Below are 20,236 nucleotides of genomic sequence, written 5' to 3' on the forward strand. Positions count from 1 at the left end.
CAATGACAAATGTATTGTTGATTCTTAAAGGGTCAGGTTGTTTATTTTATATTTACATTCACTCGACGTATTTTTTTTAAATAGTAAACATTTACAAAAGACATCCTTGATGAAATAATTAATTTAACATTTTTATATTTTTTTAATACAAATTAAATTGTAAAATCTAAAATCTTAAAATTCAATATTAAAGTATTGATTTAATAATAAATAAAGGTGATTATATATGAATCAGATTGACTGCTGCTCACAAAATAATTCATAAAAGACATTTTATTTTAATGAATTAATTTAATCATTTCACACATTCAGTGATCAGTAAGCATTAAAACAAAGTTACACAACATCTTAGAAAAGTTCAGTGGAAAATTAAAAGTGAATCTCTGTTGCTAAAGAGGTGAGGTAGTGTTGCATCATGGGAGTTGTGGTCTTCATTATTGACGTTACATTCTACGATGACTTCAACTGTCCTCTTCAGGTGAGAGTTCTTGAGTTTATTTAATCAGTTATTTCTAGTTTCAGAACCAATTAAATCACTTTTTTGAATATTTCCTTTTTGCATATTTATTTCACAGCGTCTGGTTTTCTTCGATCTTCTCCTGGACGATGAACACGAGGATCCTACAGTACGTTTTTTAATTCCAATGTTACAACAATAAACATTATTATACTTTTCATTTTCTTCACGTGTCAGAGACAAAAACTATTTGGGTTTAAGAATGAAAATATCTAAAACAGATTTCTTTTGATATTTTACGTTTTTTAAAGACTTTGAAATTCTTAAAAAGTCTAAAGTTTTTCAAAGACATTTTCAGACTTATTTAACACTTATTAGGAATTTTAAAGACTTAAAGATTTAAAAAGAATTATGAGGATTTTCACGAGGACTTTTAAATACTTCTAAAGACTTATTACGTATTCAAAAGACTTATGAGAACTTTTAAAGACTTTTAACACATTTTAAGTCTTATTTAGTCTCAAAGACTTTTTAAGACTCCCAGCTGTTGTCTCTAACTATCCGGTAGTTGAGTCTCCGGTAGCTTTTAGATAATTATAGAGTTTAATACTTATTACAATGTTAAAGACTTTTTAGAAATTATTAAGAGTTTTTAACATAGTCTCACACTTTTTGAGACTATTAAGATTTGTTAAGACTTTTCAAGACCTTTTAAGACTTAAAAAAACTGATTTAACACTTTCTCCGGTAGTTTTCAGATTTTTTGTTTTTTTAATATGAATCTGTTATTATATATTAATATTATTCATCTGCATCTGTTTTAAGTATCAGCTATTGTCTCCGTCAGTAAACGAGTTCCCAGCGGTCGTCTGCGATCAGGCGGTAGTTGAGTCACCGGTAGTTATTCATCTGTTATTATATATTAATACTGTTAATCTGCATCTGTTTTAAACCTCCTTAGCTAAGGTAAGGTATCAGCTATTGTCTCGGTCAGTGAACGAGCTCCCAGCGGTCGTCTGCGATCAGGCGGTAGTTGTTTCTCCGGTAGTGTTTGGGGTGTTCTCGGCGCTGCCTCCACACCTCCTCGTACAGACTCCTGACGGCAGGCGGCAGCGGGGGGAACTGAGCGGTGTCAGCGAGCATCGAGCAGTAATCCCACTGCTGCTGCTGGAGCACCATCAGGTGGCGCTGCTGAACGCCTCGCTGCTCCTTCTCCTGCAGCTCCTCCAGCACCTCCTGCTCCATCAGAGCAGCCGAGGGTAATGAGACGGAGCCATCCAGCACCGCCAGGGCGAACTGCACCTGAACGCACCACAGGGAGTCATTAGGATCGACTAAAACAACCCGCCAGAGCGAACTGCACCTGAACGCACCACAGGGAGTCATTAGGATCGACTAAAACAACCCGCCAGAGCGAACTGCACCTGAACGCACCACAGGGAGTCATTAGGATCGACTAAAACAACCTCTGTGGATCAAACGAGGCGTCACACGTTTTAAGACTGCTATAGACTTAGTTTTTAAGAAGGATTAAGAATTGTGTTTCAGAAAGTTTAAGACTTTTTAAATACTTATAAGGACTTTTTCTCAGACTGTTTAAGACTTTCTCAGATGGTTTAAGGCGGTTTGAGACTTTCTCGGACTGTTTAAGACTTATTAAGACTTTTAAAGACTTATTAGAACCTTTAACACATTTTAAGACTTATTTAGACATAGAGACTTTTTAAGGCGCCCAGCTGTTGTCTCTTATTATCCGGTAGTTGAGTCTCCGGTAGCTTTTGGATAATTATACCGTTTAAAACTTAGGTTTAAGACTTTCTTAGAAGGTTTAAGACTTTCTAAAAAGGTTTAAGACGTTCTCAGACAGTTTAAGACGTTCTCAGAAGGTTTAAGACTTTCTCAGAAGGTTTAAGACTTTCTCAGAAGGTTTAAGACTTTCTCAGACTTCCTTAGACTGTTTAAGACTTCTGAAATGGTTCTCAGGTATCTTTAACCTCCTTATTTTTTGGTCGGGTCGGCCTACCTGGCAGTGGAAGTTGGGGAAGGGGCAGATGAGTTTGCACATGCCGATGAAGAAGAGCGAGGGGAAGTTGGGGGGCATCATGTGGCGGTACAGGGGCGCCAGCAGCTGATCCTGGATCTGTAGCTTCAGCTGAGCGGCGTCCAGGTACGGGAAGCTGAAGACGTATCCGGTGCAGAACAGCAGGACGTCTGCAGGGCCCGAGGAGCCATCCTGCAACAGGAAGGGTCTTCATTAATGTTCAATACCTTTTAAGACTGGTAATGACGGATGGAAACGTCTTAAGATCTGTTAAGACTTATGTGGAATCTCAAGACCTGTTTAAGACTCTTTAAAGACCCGTTCAGACCTGTTTAAGACTCTTTAAAGACCCGTTCAGACCTGTTTAAGACTTAATAACCCCTTGAAAGACTTTTGAAGGTTTATTGAAGACCTTTTAAGACTTAAAAAACGGATTTAAGACTTTTATTCTTGAAAGGAATTGACTTTTTAAGGTTTATTAAGAATGTATAAGACTGTTTAAGACGTATGTGGAATTTTAAGACCGTTTCAGACATGTTTAAGACTTAAGAACACCTTTCAAGTCTTATGAAGGTTTATTGAAGACTTATTAGGGCTTTTTAAGATTGTTCAAGAACTTTTTTACACTAAATAAGACTTATAAAGATTTGTTAAGCTTGGTTAAGACCTTTAAAGAATTAAAAAACAGATTACAACTTTAATACTTTAAAGGAAATTACTTACAAATACTTAAGGTTTATTATATGACTGTTTAAGACTTAAAAAACATGGTTAAAGACTTCATTACTTTCAAAGACATGTGAGACTTTTTAAGACTTCGTAGGATTTTAACTCATTTAGACTTTCTAAAGAATTCTTAATAATCATCAAGACTAACTAAGACTTTATGATTAATAAAGACTGTTTAAGATATCTTTAGACCGTTTCAGACCCTAACCCTAAGGACCCTCTGAATCCCTGGATCTTCACAAACTGGGTTAAAGTGCACATTATTATTCCTGCTGCTGGTAGATTTCCTGACCTGGAAGCGAATGCTGCCGTCTCTCTCGACCGCCTCGACTAAACCGGCCTCCTGGATCCCGTCAGGAAGAGGGAAGGTGAGCGGAGGGCCGGAGAAACTCAGACGCACCTGCACACAAAACAAACCAGAGAAAAGTCTTCATGAATTGGCCATTTGTGTCCCATTTTAGTGCCATTATTGTTCAATATTTGCACCATTTTGAGAGTGATATTTTGCCAGAACTTCTGTTTCAATTGGTAAGAAAATATTTAATATTCAGTTTCTATTTTTCTAACTTTTTAATGCTATTTTATTTTAGAAATATTTTGGATTGTTTATTTCTAGTGTCTTCATTTCTCTTATGTACATTGCCTTGTTTTTTTATGCTGCACAGACATTTTCCACATTGGGATCAATAAAGTACTAATCTACCTATCTATTAAGCTAATGGTAAAATATGAAATGTCAGATATTAGGACATATAAAATAAATACTATTTCTGCAGATGAACTTTAAATAGTGCATTCTTAGTTTGATTTGTGCAATACTGAAATAAGACCTGGATAAATGACAGTTTTGGTTGTTAAACATGAGCATCCATTAACTTCTAATCATGGAGAATGTTCTGTTAGAAGTTTTATTCTTTAAAAACGCAGTGATTAGTTTATATTCAAATAAATATTCTGGGTATTCTTTTCTTTTACCCTTTTTTCTGAGGAATATTTCTTTACTGAATCTAAGAAACCGCCTCACAAACATCATAATAATGATCTCCACATTAATCCACTAAAGTTTGTCACCTGAACTCAATGTTTTTGTTACCTGGGCTCCAGCGTTAGCCAGCTCCATGGAAATATCCAGTCCTGAAGCTTTTGCTCCCAGAACGATGACGGTCTTCCCAGAGAACGACTCAGCAGATCTGTAAGAGTGACTGTGGAGCACCTGTCCTGCTCAGAGAGGACTGTTAGCATAGCTTAGCATGAAGACTGGAAGCAGGGGGAAACTATTAGCATAGCTTAGCATGAAGACTGGAAGCAGAGGGACATTATTAGCATAGCTTAGTTTAAAGAAAGCGTCTTGGAGCATTAGGAAAAGCGCTATAAAAATTCCATGTATTATTATTATTATTATTATTAAAGACTGGAAGCAGAGGGACATTATTAGCATAGCTTAGCATAAACACTGGAAGCAAAGGGACATTATTAGCATAGCTTAGCTTAAACTAGAAGAAGAGGGACATTATTAGCATAGCTTAGCGTAAAGACTGGAAGCAGAGGGACATTATTAGCATAGCTTAGCTTAAAGACTGGAAGCAGAGGGACATTATTAGCATAGCTTAGCTTAAAGACTGGAAGAAGGGGGGAAATATTAGCCTAACTCAGCTAAAAAAGTTGGAAGCAGGGGGAAGCTGTTAGCCTAGCTTAGCACAAAGGCTGGAAGCAGGGGGAAGCTGTTAGCCTAGCTTAGCACAAAGGCTGGAAGCAGGGGGAAGCTGTTAACCTAGCTTAGCACAAAGGCTGGAAGCAGGGGAAAATTGCTAGCATAGCTCCACCAAAAATAGCCATCAGAAATGTTGTATTTTCATTGAATTAATTTAAATTTTAGATACTTTATTGAACCCGAATTGGAAAATTATTAATAAGCTGGTTAATAAGGAAATACACATGAGTTAAAAAGTATATATAAATATATCAACAGTAGATATATATATATATATCTACACTTTAGATATACAGTACACTTTAATAAGTCAAAAATCCAATGAATCTTAAGAGTTTTCTTGCATTTATTTGTATTTTAATATGACCTACGTGTTATTGAATCTATCGGGTTGAATCTGACAGTATGTATAAATACATGTCGATTTAATAAACCATATTTATTAAGTTACCTTTAAAGTTCTCCATCCCCGGTATGGTCGGGATGTTAGGAACAGAGTAATGCCTTAAAAACAAACAAAAACAAATGTTAAAACACAAAAAAACACACTTAAAATGAGAAAATACTGAACTTTGGCGACACCTAGTGGCAGCAGGAGGTAAAGACACTTAACAATTTAAGAAATAATAAAGTGATACGTTAAATGAAGTATGGAAATACATAAGAAAAAGGACAACATAATCCTAAAAATGGTTTGAAACAGTTTAACCAACTTCAGTCATAATCATAACTACCAAATATGTTTGTTTATATGTATATATTGTCCTTTTTATATATAAAAAACAACAATATAATTATGTTCTGTCTACTTAGTGGGGCAAACATGAGAAAATGTCTCAATCTAGTGAACAATTGTAAAAAAATAAATACATTTTAAGGATTTTATTCAACTCTGATTTTAACAGCTTTCAATGGGAATACACACATTATCATTATACACTGATTATAGCAGCTGATATACACTTAGTTAATGTAAGTTATCTGCATAAACAGCAACAAATCATGTCAAAATTACAAATTAAAAAGCCCAAAAAGTCCAGAGTGATGCCCACGGGTTAAATGCAGATTTCATCACATCTCACCCGGAGCAGACGAAGATGGAGTCGAAGGTTTCTGTTTTCTGAAGACCGGAGGAATCACAAGACGTCACTTCCCACGTCGTCTGTTCATTGTTTTCCTCCAACGCCAAAACAACAGGCGTCACCTTCTCCACCGCTGTGTTAAACTGGAGAACAACAGAGAGGACGATAAACACAAGGCTAAAACAGAGCTGTAGGATGTGGTGCTTCTGTGTTGGTCCCTGAAGGCAGCATCTCCCTGGTTCTGTTGGTCCCTGAAGGCAACATCTCCCTGGTTCTGTTGGTCCCTGAAGGCAACATCTCCCTGGTTCTGTTGGTCCCTGAAGGCAACATCTCTCTGGTTCTGTTGGTCCCTGAAGGCAACATCTCTCTGGTCCAATGGGATTTCGCTTTGTGAATTTGGATTATGTCGGAAAATAATCTCTGTGCCAAACAAACAATTATGATTCTTATGCGTTTAGTTCAGCGGGATAATCTCCACATATCAACACCACTTTATGCCGACTCTTTTTAGGGTTTTATGACTCGTAACGCAGACTAATTTCAGGGTTTTAGGACTCATTATGCTGACTCACTTCAGGGTTTTAGGACTCATTATGCTGACTCACTTCAGGGTTTTAGGACTCATTATGCTGACTCACTTAAGGGTTTTAGGACTCATTATGCTGACTCACTTCAGGGTTTTAGGACTCATTATGCTGACTCATTTCAGGGTTTTAGGACTCATTATGCTGACTAATTTCAGGGTTTTAGGACTCACTATGCTGACTCAAGTTGGGGTATTAGGACTCATTATGCTGACTCACTTCAGCGTTTTATGACTCATTATGCTGACTAATTTCAGCGTTTTATGACTCATTATGCTGACTCACTTCAGGGTTTTATAACTCGTAACACTGACTCAATTCAGGGTTTTAGGACTCTATATTATGACCCGTTTCAGAGTTTTAGGACTCATTATGCCGACTCATTTCAGAGTTTTAAGACTAATAAAGCCTGCAGAGTTTAGTACTGTAAACCTAACTTAAGATGAAATACTAACAGGTTTTAAGGGGTATTTATTTGGGGTTTTTAAATGATGCACTCACGCGGATGTGAGGCCGGATGCCGTGGCTCTGGCAGTATTTCTCCAGGTATTTCTGGACCTCGTGGTGCGGCAAAAAGCTGCTCAGCTCGGAGTCGAAGGGGAAATCAGGAAACATCATCACCTCTTTGGGAAGATTCGTCCTGCGGGAGGAGAAGGAGGCTGTAAAACTCAAATTTAAACAGCACCGTGAGTGTTTTATGAAGTTTCCTGAACATGGTGTTCCTCAGGGAAGCATCCTCGGCCCACTTTGGTTTTCAGTAAACATGTTCCACTAGCATCAATAAGTTACCGTGTGAAGGAAATAAAACCAATTTTAATGAAGATATTGAAAAGAAGACTCAGAGACCATTTCATTCCACAGGCCATAAGACTATTAAACACCTGAACTTTTTAAAGAACATCCATAAACATTCATCTGTTTGCATCTTGCAAATTATTTGTCTAATATATCATATTCCATTTACTTGTATATAGAGGGACACATTTATTACATTTATTCACATTATTTCTGTCTGCATTAACACGAAGGCACTGATTTACCGTAGGTCTCGGTACATGCTGCTGTGAACCGGCCTCCCGTTCTCGTACATGATTCTCTCGTCATAGCACCAGGTTCCCCCGATGTTGTCGGTGAGCTCGAACAACACGGGGGGGGCGAAGCGTTTCCCTTTGGACAGGATGTGCCGCGCTGCACAGAGACCCGCCGCCCCTCCACCGACCACCGCCACCCGCAGCATCCTCACCCTGAGATACAACACAAAACACAACAGCTCAGACATGACATGACAAGTAAGGTGCGTAGATACGAATGAGAAATAAAAAAACACTGAACATCGTAGGGATCCCCAACCTCTACCATTCTCTATCTGAGGCAACAACAAAATGTAGTTAGATAGTAATAATAATAAAAATTAAAAAATGAATGTATACTGGGGTGACAATGTTACAGGAAAACACAAAAACAGTCAAATCCAAAGTGCACAGGAGCGCTAGGCTGAAGGAGGAAACCCTCGTAATATAGAAGATGACAGTGTTGGTCCAATATAGTCCATAAGGCAATAAACCTGATTCTGAACGTGTTATTAATTCTACCTGCTGTGTTTGGGTGTAATCTGACAGTATATGTATATTTTGACTCAATAAAACATATGTATTTAGTTACCTTTAAAGTTCTCTCTATGGTCGGGATGTTAGGAACAGAGTAATGCCTTAAAAACAAAACACAAAAAAAACCACATTTAAAATTGAGAAAAGTTTAAATTTGGTGACACCTAGTGGCAGCAAGAGGTAACGACACTTCACATTTAACAAACAATATAGTAATTATAGTTCAATTAAGTCAAAGTGTGAATATACACATTTGATTGCGATTAATGTATTTTTATGCATGGTCTTTGTTCAATAAAGATATATAATACTACAATAAAAACTGTTTTCTTTGTGATTTAAAGAGTCCTCTCCTGCTGATGTTCAGGTGCATATCAGTATGTAGTGTCTCTACTTTAAAGAGTCCTCTCCTGCTGATGTTCAGGTGTATATCAGTATGTAGTGTCTCTACTTTAAAGAGTCCTCTCCTGCTGATGTTCAGGTGTATATCAGTATGTAGTGTGTCTACTTTAAAGAGTCCTCTCCTGCTGATGTTCAGGTGCATATCAGTATGTAGTGTCTCTACTTTAAAGAGTCCTCTCCTGCTGATGTTCAGGTGTATATCAGTATTTAGTGTCTCTACTTTAAAGAGTCCTCTCCTGCTGATGTTCAGGTGTGTATCAGTATGTAGTGTCTCTACTTTAAAGAGTCCTCTCCTGCTGATGTTCAGGTGTATATCAGTATGTAGTGTCTCTACTTTAAAGAGTCCTCTCCTGCTGATGTTCAGGTGTATATCAGTATGTAGTGTCTCTACTTTAAAGAGTCCTCTCCTGCTGATGTTCAGGTGTATATCAGTATGTAGTGTGTCTACTTTAAAGAGTCCTCTCCTGCTGATGTTCAGGTGTATATCAGTGTTTAGTGGCTCTACTTAACTCTCATCTATACATTGACCATGAGCTCATAGAACTTTGATCTGCTGTCTGTTTGACTTCAGAGATAAAGAAGAATATAGTAAAGATAACACGTTGTCCAGATAACAGGATATACATGTTCTTATGATGGGATAAAGAGTCTGGGAAGACTTTTAGAATACGCTCATAAATCTAATAACAGCTGGAATAAGTACATTATATTTAGCCGGGACACAGAGAACAAGTTTTGCAAATAAAACATGTAAAAAGTAGTGACGGGGTAAAGAAGATATATATTGCTTATTAAAAGAAAGTATGCTTTGCCAGGTGTAAAAACCAAAAACTCCTCGTTAAAAAAAACTAGTTTTACCAGGCGATTTTCTTTGGTCTTCATTCCTGTTTCCTTCCAGGTTATTTTGTATTTCTTCATGGACCTTAAACACAAGGTAGGCTACGAGATTGCTGGTCAACTCTGTGTGCATCCCATAATAACCTGAGAGGCTCCAACAGCATCACCTGGACCTCTGTGCTCCCAGAGGGGCTACGAGCTAGTTATTAGAGTTTAAAGAGACACTTTTAAACACAATTCTCGAGTTAATTATCAATAATGAGTAAAATAGGAGTTACCGTAGTGTCTGTCGGTGTGTATCCTTCCCGCTGTGTTGATATTCCGCCTCGGAAAGCAGAGAAAACGGAGATACTAAACGTTATGTCGGTGGGCACCAGTTAGCTCAACGAGACGATTTAAGTTGTGACAGCTGACCGGTTTGAGCATGGATGTATAATAAGAACTGGATACAGCGTGGGAGGCGGGGCCTCATTCATTCCTATGAGAGTTGCTCAATCGCGCATGATGACAAAATGGCCCAACTTTTGAGAGAGCGAAACGTCACAGATTACCCGGCATGCCTGAGAAGTACCCGTATGTGCGCTCATAGCGCATGCGCAACTTTAAACATGCCTGTCACTACCATAGACTGTATAAATTTAGCAATAATAGTCATATAAGAAAAGTACTGATCTAATAACAGAGATTTGTTCTTGAATCAACTTTTTTATGGAAAATGTTGTATGTAATTGTTCATTTTAAATAAAATGAAAGACATTCACAGTTAATGTAATTAGATATACATTATTAATGCCATACATTTTTAAATGTAATTAGATATACATTATTAATGCCATACGTTTTTGCATAAATATTTATTCAGTATGATAGCTGTCTAACAGAAGTTAAATCCATTTCTCACTTATTCTGACAATGTACTTAACCCCAAATAAAAGAACCCAATAGAAATAGTTGTTAAATAATAGTGAAGTCACGTTGTAATAACAATAACTCATCTCTCTCGGTTTTTTGAGTTTTTTTTGTGTGCTTTGCCAAAAGCCACTGTGTCAAGTGTCCTAGTTGGGTTGCCGTACGGAGTTGTCCAATATGGCGGACCATCTCGCACATGCGCAGTACCGATCGGGCAGGTGAACGGATCGGGTAGTGACAGTGAGAAATACGGTCACTTCAATTATTGGCGATACTCTTAAGAATAACAAATCTATTAATGCTTCCCTGAAATCCCACATTTTTCACAATTTTAACAGAGGCTTATTTCCTCAAGTGACCGATTTAGACACTTTATCTGTAATGGAAAAAGCTCTATCTGATTTTATAAAATGGCCTATTTCCCCTAAAGCAAAAGAAACTCATTTTAAAATTGTTCATAAAATCTACCCGGTTTCTACTTTTTTAAATTCAAGATTTAAATTTGAAGTGGAACCATGTTCCTTTTGTAATTTATCTGATGAATCGTTGGAACATTTATTTTTCTCTTGCCCCTTTTCTGAATTGTTTTGGTCGAATGTGAGAGATTGGTTGTTACTTAAATTAACAAATATTCCGGCCTTCAAAATATATCACATTTTATATTATATTGATAATTTGGACTCTCCCATTTCTGATTTGGTAAATATAATTATTATTTTGGGTAAATACCATTTACATTGTAGTAAATGGAGAGGAGGCAAGCCCTCCTTTCCCTGTTTCATAAATGAGTTCAAGTCCTTTTTTCTGTCCCTTAGAAAAATACAATCTTGTAACCTGTCTATAAAGATTTGCAATGACATTTCCAAATGGTTATTATTTTAAGTAAGCTTAATGCCTCTTAAATGTTTTTGTGCCTTTATGCTTTTTTCTTTCCCCCTGGCTCTTACTGGATGTATTAGTTATGTTTTTTTGTCTTATTGTGAATGAATGTCTTGAACTTATGTTGATAAGTTGATGATATCCTCACCGAGCTTTTGTATGTTTAAAAAAATGTTCAATAAAAAAAAAAAAAAAAAAAAAAAAAAAAATACGGTCACTTCCGGTATACGCTAAACCACGAACATCCGGCCCGAGACTTTCAGAATAAAAGCGCTTCACGTTTTAAATTGGGTAAAATTAGAAAGAGATTGAGGCTTCAGTCTAGTTTAAAGGAGAGATTAAAGAAACCTGAAAACAGGAACATAAGAAAGAGATGGACGGTTACATGTTAACCATTTCATCTAATCATTTAAACAGTGGTGAGAAGTAACTAAGTACATTTACTCAAGTACTTTACTCAAGTACTATTTAGAGGTACTTGTACTTTCCTTGAGTATTTCCATTTTATGATACTGTGTACTTCTACTCCACTACAGTTCAGAGGTACATGGTGTTCTTCTACTCCACTACAGTTCAGAGGTACATGGTGTACTTCTACTCCTCTACAGTTCAGAGGTACATGGTGTACTTCTACTCCTCTACAGTTCAGAGGTACATGGTGTACTTCTACTCCTCTACAGTTCAGAGGTACATGGTGTACTTCTACTCCACTACAGTTCAGAGGTACATGGTGTACTTGTACTCCACTACATCTACAGTGCATCCGGAAAGTATTCATACCCCTTCACTTTTCCCACATTGTGTTATGTTACAGCCATATTTCAAAATGGATTAAATTCATTTGTTTTCTCAACATTCGAGACACAATACCCCATAATGACAAAGTGGCAAAAGTTTTAAAAGAATATTTGCAAATGATTTAAAAACAAAACACTAAAATATCACATGTACATAAGCACCCTTTACTCAATACTTTGTTGAAGCGCCTTTGGCAGCTGTTACGGCCTCAAGTCTTCTGAGCATGATGCCACACCTATCTCTGGGCAGTTTCTCCCATTCTTCTCTGCAGATCGTCTCAGGCTCCATCAGGTTGGATGGGGAGCGTCGGTGCACAGCCATCTTCAGATCTCTCCAGAGATGTTCAATCAGGGTAAAGTCTGGGGTTGCGGTCGAATAGTCCATTAAGCTTAGGAACCTTCCTAACGGAGTGAAATGACCCGGAAGTCCCTCAGTGGCAGCCATGATAAGTGCCGTTCGAATTCTCTAAATTAAAAGGAAAGGAGGTTTCAAACTTCCTTTATAACCTCCTTTAGCTTAGGAACCACTGGACCTCCCTAACCGAAAGGAGAGGAGAAAATGCTGCCCCACAATGCCTTGCGGCCGCGGCATTTGCCGTCACACAACAGTCGGCCGTTCACGGAAACAATCGATTATGAACGAGAAATGATATCATGAAAGTTACGGTTCAAAACGTAGCCTATGTGGTAAGTTGCCAAAGTGCTTTGTTTTGAACGTTCATCAGTATTATAATCAAAAAGTCAAATATGAACGTTAGTTTTTACTGAAATGATCAAATAAAGTCAACATTTCACAGTCTTTACTGAGCTGTGTGGGGTTTGTTCAACTTTTAAAAAGATGTTTGAATGGTGATATACACAGTGATAGATGTTAAGGACTAACGTTTATAATAAATACATTTGTATTGATTTTAAGATCTTTTCATACAATCATACGTATTGGGATCATTTGTATTAATGTGGACCGGAGGGAGAGGGTGACGAGCATAAGTTTCACTTTCCTTTTTTATTTCAATTCCAACTTTGGTCATGGAGAATATGTTTCTCTGTTGTCCCCGTTCATAAAGCATAAAACAACAGCATCAGAGCACGGTGCAGAGTCTCTAGATGAGTTTACAGTAGTCCCTCGTTCTTATTAAACATCCATGTTGTAGTCCGCTGTATAGAAAACTGTAGTTTCCATAGTTTCCCCACAGCAGCAGGCGCACATTCATGACCTCCGCTGGCGCATCATAAACACGTCGGATAGTGGAAGTGCAGTCGGATTCTCTAAAGTACCGCAGTCTCTTCTCCTAAATCCTTTTGAATTCTCCTATCCACTATCCCTTAACCCCGTGACCTTTCACTCAGAGGTCAAGGAATAGACGATAGGGTTAGAATTTAGGAGCTGTTTTTTTGGAGTATTCGACCGCAACCTGGGCTCTGTCTGGGCCACTCAAGGACATTCACAGACTTGTCCTGAAATCACTCCTTTGTTATCTTGGCTGTGTGCTTAGGGTCGTTGTCCTGTTGGAAGGTGAACCTTTGCCCCAGTCTGAGACAAGAGCACAACCCTTGGCTGCGGTCGGATAATCCAAAAATCAGCTCCTATCGTCTAACCCTATCGTCTATTCCTTGACCCCTGAGTGAAACGTCATGGGGTTAAGGGATAGTGGATAGGAGAATTCAAAAGGATTTAGGAGAAGAGACTGCGGTACTTTAGAGAATCCGACTGCACTTCCACTATCCGACGTGTTTATGATGCGCCAGCGGACGTCATGAATGTGCGTCTGCTGCTGTGGGGAAACTATGGAAACTACAGTTTTCTATACAGCGGACTACAACATGGATGTTTAATAAGAACGAGGGACTACTGTAAACTCATCTAGAGACTCTGCACCGTGCTCTGATGCTGTTGCTTTATGCTTTATGAACGGGGACAACAGAGAAACATATTCTTCATGACCAAAGTTGGAATTGAAATAAAAAAGGAAAGTGAAACTTATGCTCGTCACCCTCACCCTCCGGTCCACATTAATACAAATGATCCCAATACGTATGACTGTATGAAAAGATCTTAAAATCAATACAAATGTATTTATTATAAACGTTAGTCCTTAACATCTATCACTGTGTATATCACCATTCAAACATCTTTTAAAAGTTGAACAAACCCCACACAGCTCAGTAAAGACTGTGAAATGTTGACTTTATTTGATCATTTCAGTAAAAACTAACGTTCATATTTCTCTTTTTGATTATAATACTGATGAACGTTCAAAACAAAGCACTTTGGCAACTTACCACATACATTTTAAAAAGCTTAATAAGCACCGTAACTTTCCTGATATCATTTCTCGTTCATAATCGGTTGTTTCCGTGAACGGCCGACTGTTGTGTGACGGCAAATGCCGCGGCCGCAAGGCATTGTGGGGCAGCATTTTCTCCTCTCCTTTAGGTTAGGGAGGTCCAGTGGTTCCTAAGCTAAAGGAGGTTATAAAGGAAGTTTGAAACCTCCTTTCCTTTCATCTAGAGAATTGGAACGGCACTTATCATGGCTGCCACTGAGGGACTTCCGGGTCATTTCACTCCGTTAGGAAGGTTCCTAAGCTAAATGGACTATTCGACTTCAGCCCAGGACTTGGTTTGTGCTCTGATGTGCACTGTCAACTGTGGGAACTCATATATGTTTGTCTTTTTAGTTTTCCTGCGATGATGGTTCTTCAGGACTGCTTCTTAAACTCTAATCACACTCTCGCAGACTTTTCTGGTGATTCTAAAGTAGATGACAATGTATGTGTGTCGATTAAGAGGAAAAGATGCCTGTTTTTGTTGTTGTTATTACTGTCAGGAAATGTTCAACCTAACCCTGGTCCGCCCAGTAGTAGTAGTCCGATCGCTACTCCTGCTGATTTTAAAGCTAGGTCTGGGTTGGGTTTCATCCACTTGAATGTGCGCAGTCTGTTAGGTAAACTAGATTTTGTCCGCATTTGGGCAAGCTCGACTGACGCTGACGTCATTGTGTTATCAGAAACATGGCTAAATAAATCTATTTTGGCCTCTGACATTGCCTTAAATGGTTATAATGTGTATCGCTCCGACCGGCCTAATAAAGGTGGTGGAGTTGCCATTTATGTTAAGAATAAGTTCAGTGTAACCACATTGGTTTCCAAATCTATCAGTAAGCAATTCAAATTTTTAGCCTTAAATATAGAAGTGGCAAAGGGCAGAGGTGGGACCAAGTCATTGTTTTGCAAGTCCGAGTCAAGTCTCAAGTCTTTGCGCTCAAGTCCGAGTCAAGTCTCAAGTCTTTGCGCTCAAGTCCGAGTCAAGTCTCAAGTCTTTGCGCTCAAGTCCGAGTCAAGTCTCAAGTCTTTGCGCTCAAGTCCAAGTCAAGTCTCAAGTCAGGATGGGCAAGTTCAAGTCAAGTCCAAGTCCTAAACTTTGACAAAACGAGTCTTAAACAAGTAATTATGTGCTTTTCACCAAATGTAATGACATCGATCAACAGAATAATACTTAATAATCAAACTGCTCTTTATTAGTCACATTAATCATTTAATAATCTATTTTCTCTCTGCTGGTAAAGTAACGTGTTTTCTTCTATTTTAAGAGGGATCAGTAAGGTAAGGCTACCGTGACGGTTTGATTCAGAAGGAGTTTAATTGATAAGATCCCTGATGTTGAGGTGACCAGAATGTTTATTTCCACTGTGTACAACATGTTATAAGGGACCCACAATCTATCTTTATGCAAGGGATAATGTGCAGCGAGGCGTCTCTATGGGGAAAAGAACACCTGAATCTACATCCCTCTGCAGGTGGTACTTTAACTGTATTTTGATGCTAATACTTTTGTACTTTTACTTGTAACATTTTGAATGCAGGACTTTTTATTGTAACCGAGTATTCCTACACTCTGGTACTTTTACTCAAGTACAAGATCTGAACTTCTCCCACCTCTGACAATACATCCTGAGTGGTTACCAAAAAAAAACCCTGCTCTGAAGGTTATTTTCATTTTACAAATCCTGCACTCAGCTCTGCTTTCTCCAATATCATTGAAATGCAGCCAGAAGCTGCTTCTTTTTTCGGTTTTCGCTCATTTCTTGACTTTTTCCGACGCGCTTGCATTTAAATCTGTCTCCCCGTGGCTCTGTGTAGCTGGCCTGTACCACTACACCTGCTGTCTTTGGAGCGTCTGCCCCCCACCCTTCTTTCACATAATGGTATGATCCTAGTGTGTCCTCACATATGATTGGCCGCATGGTGGCCCAGCTAAATAAAGACCCGCCCCTGCCTGCAAGGATTCTCAGCAAGAGTTGCAGCGGCTGAAGATTCTGCTCTCCCCGACGGGAGTCTGCTCTTCTAGCGGCAGCTCGCGATCGGCGTGTTGGAGACCTCTGAATTAAATTATCAAGTCACCTCAAGCCAGAGGGCTCAAGTCCAAGTCAAGTCCCGAGTCATTGGTGTTCAAGTCCAAGTCGAGTCGCAAGTGTTTTGTGATTTTGTCAAGTCGAGTCCAAAGTCATCAAATTGGTGACTCGAGTCTGAATCGAGTCCAAGTCATGTGACTCGAGTCCACACCTCTGGCAAAGGGGCAACAGGTCATGGTGGTGGGGTGTTACAGACCCCCCTCAGCTGTCAAGGACTCCTTGTCTTCACTAGCAAATCTTTTATTGCAACTTGACTACAAGGAAATAGTGCTACTTGGAGATTTTAACTGGGACTGGTTAACTGCAGTATCAGAGGATTTCAATGTTACTCAGATTGTTGACAGTCCTACTCGCCCTAACATTAAGTCCCCTAATAAATCCTCCCTAATTGATCTCATTTAGTGGGAATGCTGATACAGCATTCCCACTATATGTTATGCTACGGACAAAATACTTATTATTATTCCGTCCAATTATTTTGGCGCTCTTCTCCTCCCACATTCAACATCGCAGAAACTCCGTTCAAACATCAAAACGTTCAGCTCGGTCGGGAATCGACTGCTATTACTTTTATCATTCATAACTTTCATAATTCCAGAGATACATCCCATAATACATCACATTTTTAACATTGAAGTCAATGGAAAAATTCTTCAGACTTCAACAAATCTTCATGCGACTTCAACTGCTAACTGTTCATTCATACTTTCACTCAGAAACCTCATTCCAACTTTAAAATGTTACACATCTTTCTGACATTATTCGTGTAACACAACTTTTAAATCTGATTCTTACTTTTAGAGATATTAAACATTGTTCAGACCTTGTTAAAGAGGCTTTCTTCAGATTTTAACATTAACTAGAGTGCGTGATGTCACAGCTAGAGTGGAGGAAATCTTGAAATTTGCCTTCATATTATTTTATCTGTTATCGTTCTTCCACAAAACGTTCACATGTAAGAGGTTCATCTCTCATTCAGAACAATGCAAACCTTTGATCTCTGCACACCTCGTTAGCTCAAATATAAACACCTGTGTCATGGAACACGATGATGTCATAACACACAGGTGTTCGTGTTTGAGCTAACGACGTGGTCACTGGAGTTTAACAGACTGTCTGAGCCTATTCTTTTCTGTCTGATGGAGACTTCATACTGACTTCAACATGTTCCACCTATTTTATACATTATTGGTGACACACAGCTGTCGTCGTTAGCTCAAATATGAACACCTGTGTCATGGAACACGATGATGTCACATTGACAGGTTTGGTAACGATGCAGCCATCAACGCATCTAAGCGTTTATGGGGTGTCATCAAATGCCGTTGCCATGGCGACAGACCACTCGCCATGAAACACAATGTCGCTGTAAGTCCAATGGACACGGTCCAATCCTCCCCCAATCTTCACTTGTATATCACCGGTCCATGCCTCAACAGCTCTACGCCAAATCTGAGATCTCACCATATGCCGTTTCCAACGCATCCCTCGCCATAAAAGACGATGTCGCTATAACTCCTATGAAAATGTTCAAAAAGTGCTCAAACTTCACATGTGTGCTAACAGTCCAGCCGTGAAGACATCTACGGGACATGCCGTTGCCATGGCAACACAATGCCCGCCATGAAACACGGTTTTCTCATAACTTCAGTGAAAATGCTCCAAACGGCCCAAAACTTCACAGGTTTGGTAACGATGCAGCCATCAACGCATCTAAGCGTATTATGGGGTGTCATCAAATGCCGTTGCCATGGCGACAGACCACTTGCCATGAAACACGATGTCGCTGTAAGTCCAATGGACACGGTGCAATCGTCCCCCAATCTTCACTTGTATATCACCGGTCCATGCCTCAACAGCTCTACGCCAAATCTGAGATCTCACCATATGCCGTTTCCATGGAAATGCATCCCTTGCCATAAAAGACGATGTCGCTATAACTCCTATGAAAATGTTCAAAAAGTGCTCAAACTTCACATGTGTGAAAACAGAATTACATGTTTGAGCAAAAAATAAAATTAAAATATTGTCCTCTTAACTCCACTATCTCTTCGTGTAATGTTTGTTAATGTATCTATGTCTTTTTCCTTCTGTTGTCAAATGCGTTTTTTTCACGGGTCTTTTTGCATTTACTAAAGTACGGTGGCCTACGGGTGCCAACACACTTCAAACCTCTTTTATCAGGAGAAACACGTCGCAGCTTCAGAAACGATGTGGATATAAAAACACACACATTTTATGAAACACAAATAAGACAATCTGCTTCTGGATTCAAGACGTGTTTATTTGCTTTGTTTTATTTTCAGTGAATGTAAAAAGAAGTACATGAATCGGCAAAAAGCCCAAAAAAAGAATAATATTGTCCCACTATCTCCTCCTCCTCTTCCTCCTCTTCCTCTTCGTGTAATGTGTGTTAATTTATCAAATTTTTTCTTCTTCTGTTGTTGTCAAATGCGTATTTTTTAACATGGTCTTTTTGCATTTACTAAAGTACGGAGGTCGACAGGTGACAACAGCAAAAAGTGAAAAAAGAAAGAAAAATATTATCCTCCTCCTCCTCCTCCTCCTCACTTAGCGGATGTGTTAGCATGCGTGGCTACATGCTGCTGCTGCTCAGCGAGCGCCTGCTGCAGTCTGGAGCGCTTCCTGCTGTAATGCTGCCAGTGGAGCAGCTGCTGCTCGTCGATGAACTTGGTGCACTGAGCGTTCACCAGCTCCTTCCTGAAGTGCTCGTACTGCAGCAGCTCCAGCATGTGCAGGCAGTGAGGGTACCTGGGGGAGAGGAATGAGTCCTTAGAGCCGGGAATGAGTCAGCATTATGAGTCCTAAAACCCTAACATGAGTTTATACTATACTATAGAGGGAATGAGTCCTTAGAGCCGGGAATGAGTAGGTTTTAACGGTACTACTACAACAGAAACAACAATGTGTTATTTAATCATATTAGATAATGTGATGACAGAACTGTAAACAGAATTAACATTGCTTTTTATTTAAAATATAAATAATATTTCACATCAAAAGAAACAGCACCAGGGTTGGTTCATTGTAGCTGAAACTTGAACAGAGAGTCAAACCCGGTGCATTTCTCCGTCTGAACGTGGTGCACTTTTGGCAACGAGCATTGTCCACATCGAGACGGGTCAAGTTTAACCACACCTCAGAGCGCGTTCTCCCCGCCATCTCCGCTGTGTGTGTGTGTGTGTGTGTGTGTGTGTGTGTGTGTGTGTGTGTGTGTGTGTGTGTGTGTGTGTGTGTGTTGCTGCATGTAGCAGAGCGTGTGTGTAAACTGCCCCGCCCCCTCGCACACAGACGGGGGAGAGAGATCTCTCGTCTGGATTGGAGAGATCGAAAATACTAAAAATGACGCATTTTGCAGTCTTTTTGCGTATTAGAAACGGAGTTGGCGACACTAAAACTGCAATATAATGTTTGTGCAGCAATAATACATATGAGATATATTTTTTAAATGTCTCCAGCACCGATAAAAAGACCGATAACGTCGGAGCTTAACGGTACCACGGTCTTTAATAATTCAGCCCCGGGGCCCGTTTAATACCGGGGCTCGGTACCCATCCCTGGGAATGAGTCAGCAGTATGAGTCCCTAAACCCTGAAATGAGTCTATACTCCGACATTTGAAAGAAAGAAAAATCGGGGTTCTTGATAAAAACGGTGCAGAGATTATAAATTAAACCCTGTAATGAGTCTAAAAAAAGGGGATAATAAGTTATTCTTATAATTCTTATTAAAACTCTATCTGGGTTATCTGAATTTAAGCTTTCTTA

At 39.1% G+C, this 20,236-nt stretch overlaps 2 protein-coding genes across 4 annotated transcripts in view; both read right to left on the minus strand.

Moving 5' to 3' along the window:
- Positions 1 to 240: 240 nt before the first annotated feature.
- LOC117469471 (flavin-containing monooxygenase FMO GS-OX5) lies at positions 241 to 9,879 on the minus strand. Of its 3 annotated transcripts, XM_034113886.1 has the most exons (11): positions 9,729 to 9,879; positions 9,472 to 9,649; positions 8,267 to 8,312; positions 7,645 to 7,848; positions 7,106 to 7,244; positions 6,021 to 6,163; positions 5,390 to 5,442; positions 4,321 to 4,445; positions 3,520 to 3,627; positions 2,481 to 2,690; positions 241 to 1,759 (listed from the first exon to the last, which is right to left on the minus strand). In XM_034113886.1, the coding sequence occupies exons 4-11, from the start codon at positions 7,839 to 7,841 to the stop codon at positions 1,448 to 1,450; spliced, it is 1,287 nt and encodes a 428-aa protein (XP_033969777.1). In that variant the 5' UTR covers positions 7,842 to 7,848; positions 8,267 to 8,312; positions 9,472 to 9,649; positions 9,729 to 9,879; the 3' UTR covers positions 241 to 1,447. The 3 variants fall into 3 exon arrangements, with proteins under 3 accessions (XP_033969777.1, XP_033969779.1, XP_033969776.1); XM_034113885.1 differs by lacking the exon at positions 9,472 to 9,649 and having other exon boundaries at positions 242 to 1,759; XM_034113888.1 differs by lacking the exons at positions 8,267 to 8,312; positions 9,472 to 9,649.
- Positions 9,880 to 18,712: 8,833 nt separating this feature from the next.
- The window catches only part of LOC117469549 (mediator of RNA polymerase II transcription subunit 31), a 7,356-nt gene continuing 5,832 nt past the window's right edge, over positions 18,713 to 20,236 (minus strand). The window contains exon 4 of the mRNA XM_034113981.1: positions 18,713 to 19,221. Within this exon, the coding sequence (XP_033969872.1) occupies positions 19,017 to 19,221 (205 nt within the window). The 3' untranslated portion in view covers positions 18,713 to 19,016. The remainder of the gene's footprint in view (positions 19,222 to 20,236) is intronic.

This window comes from Trematomus bernacchii, unplaced genomic scaffold (genome assembly GCF_902827165.1).
Source record: "Trematomus bernacchii unplaced genomic scaffold, fTreBer1.1, whole genome shotgun sequence".
Taxonomy (NCBI): domain Eukaryota; kingdom Metazoa; phylum Chordata; class Actinopteri; order Perciformes; family Nototheniidae; genus Trematomus; species Trematomus bernacchii.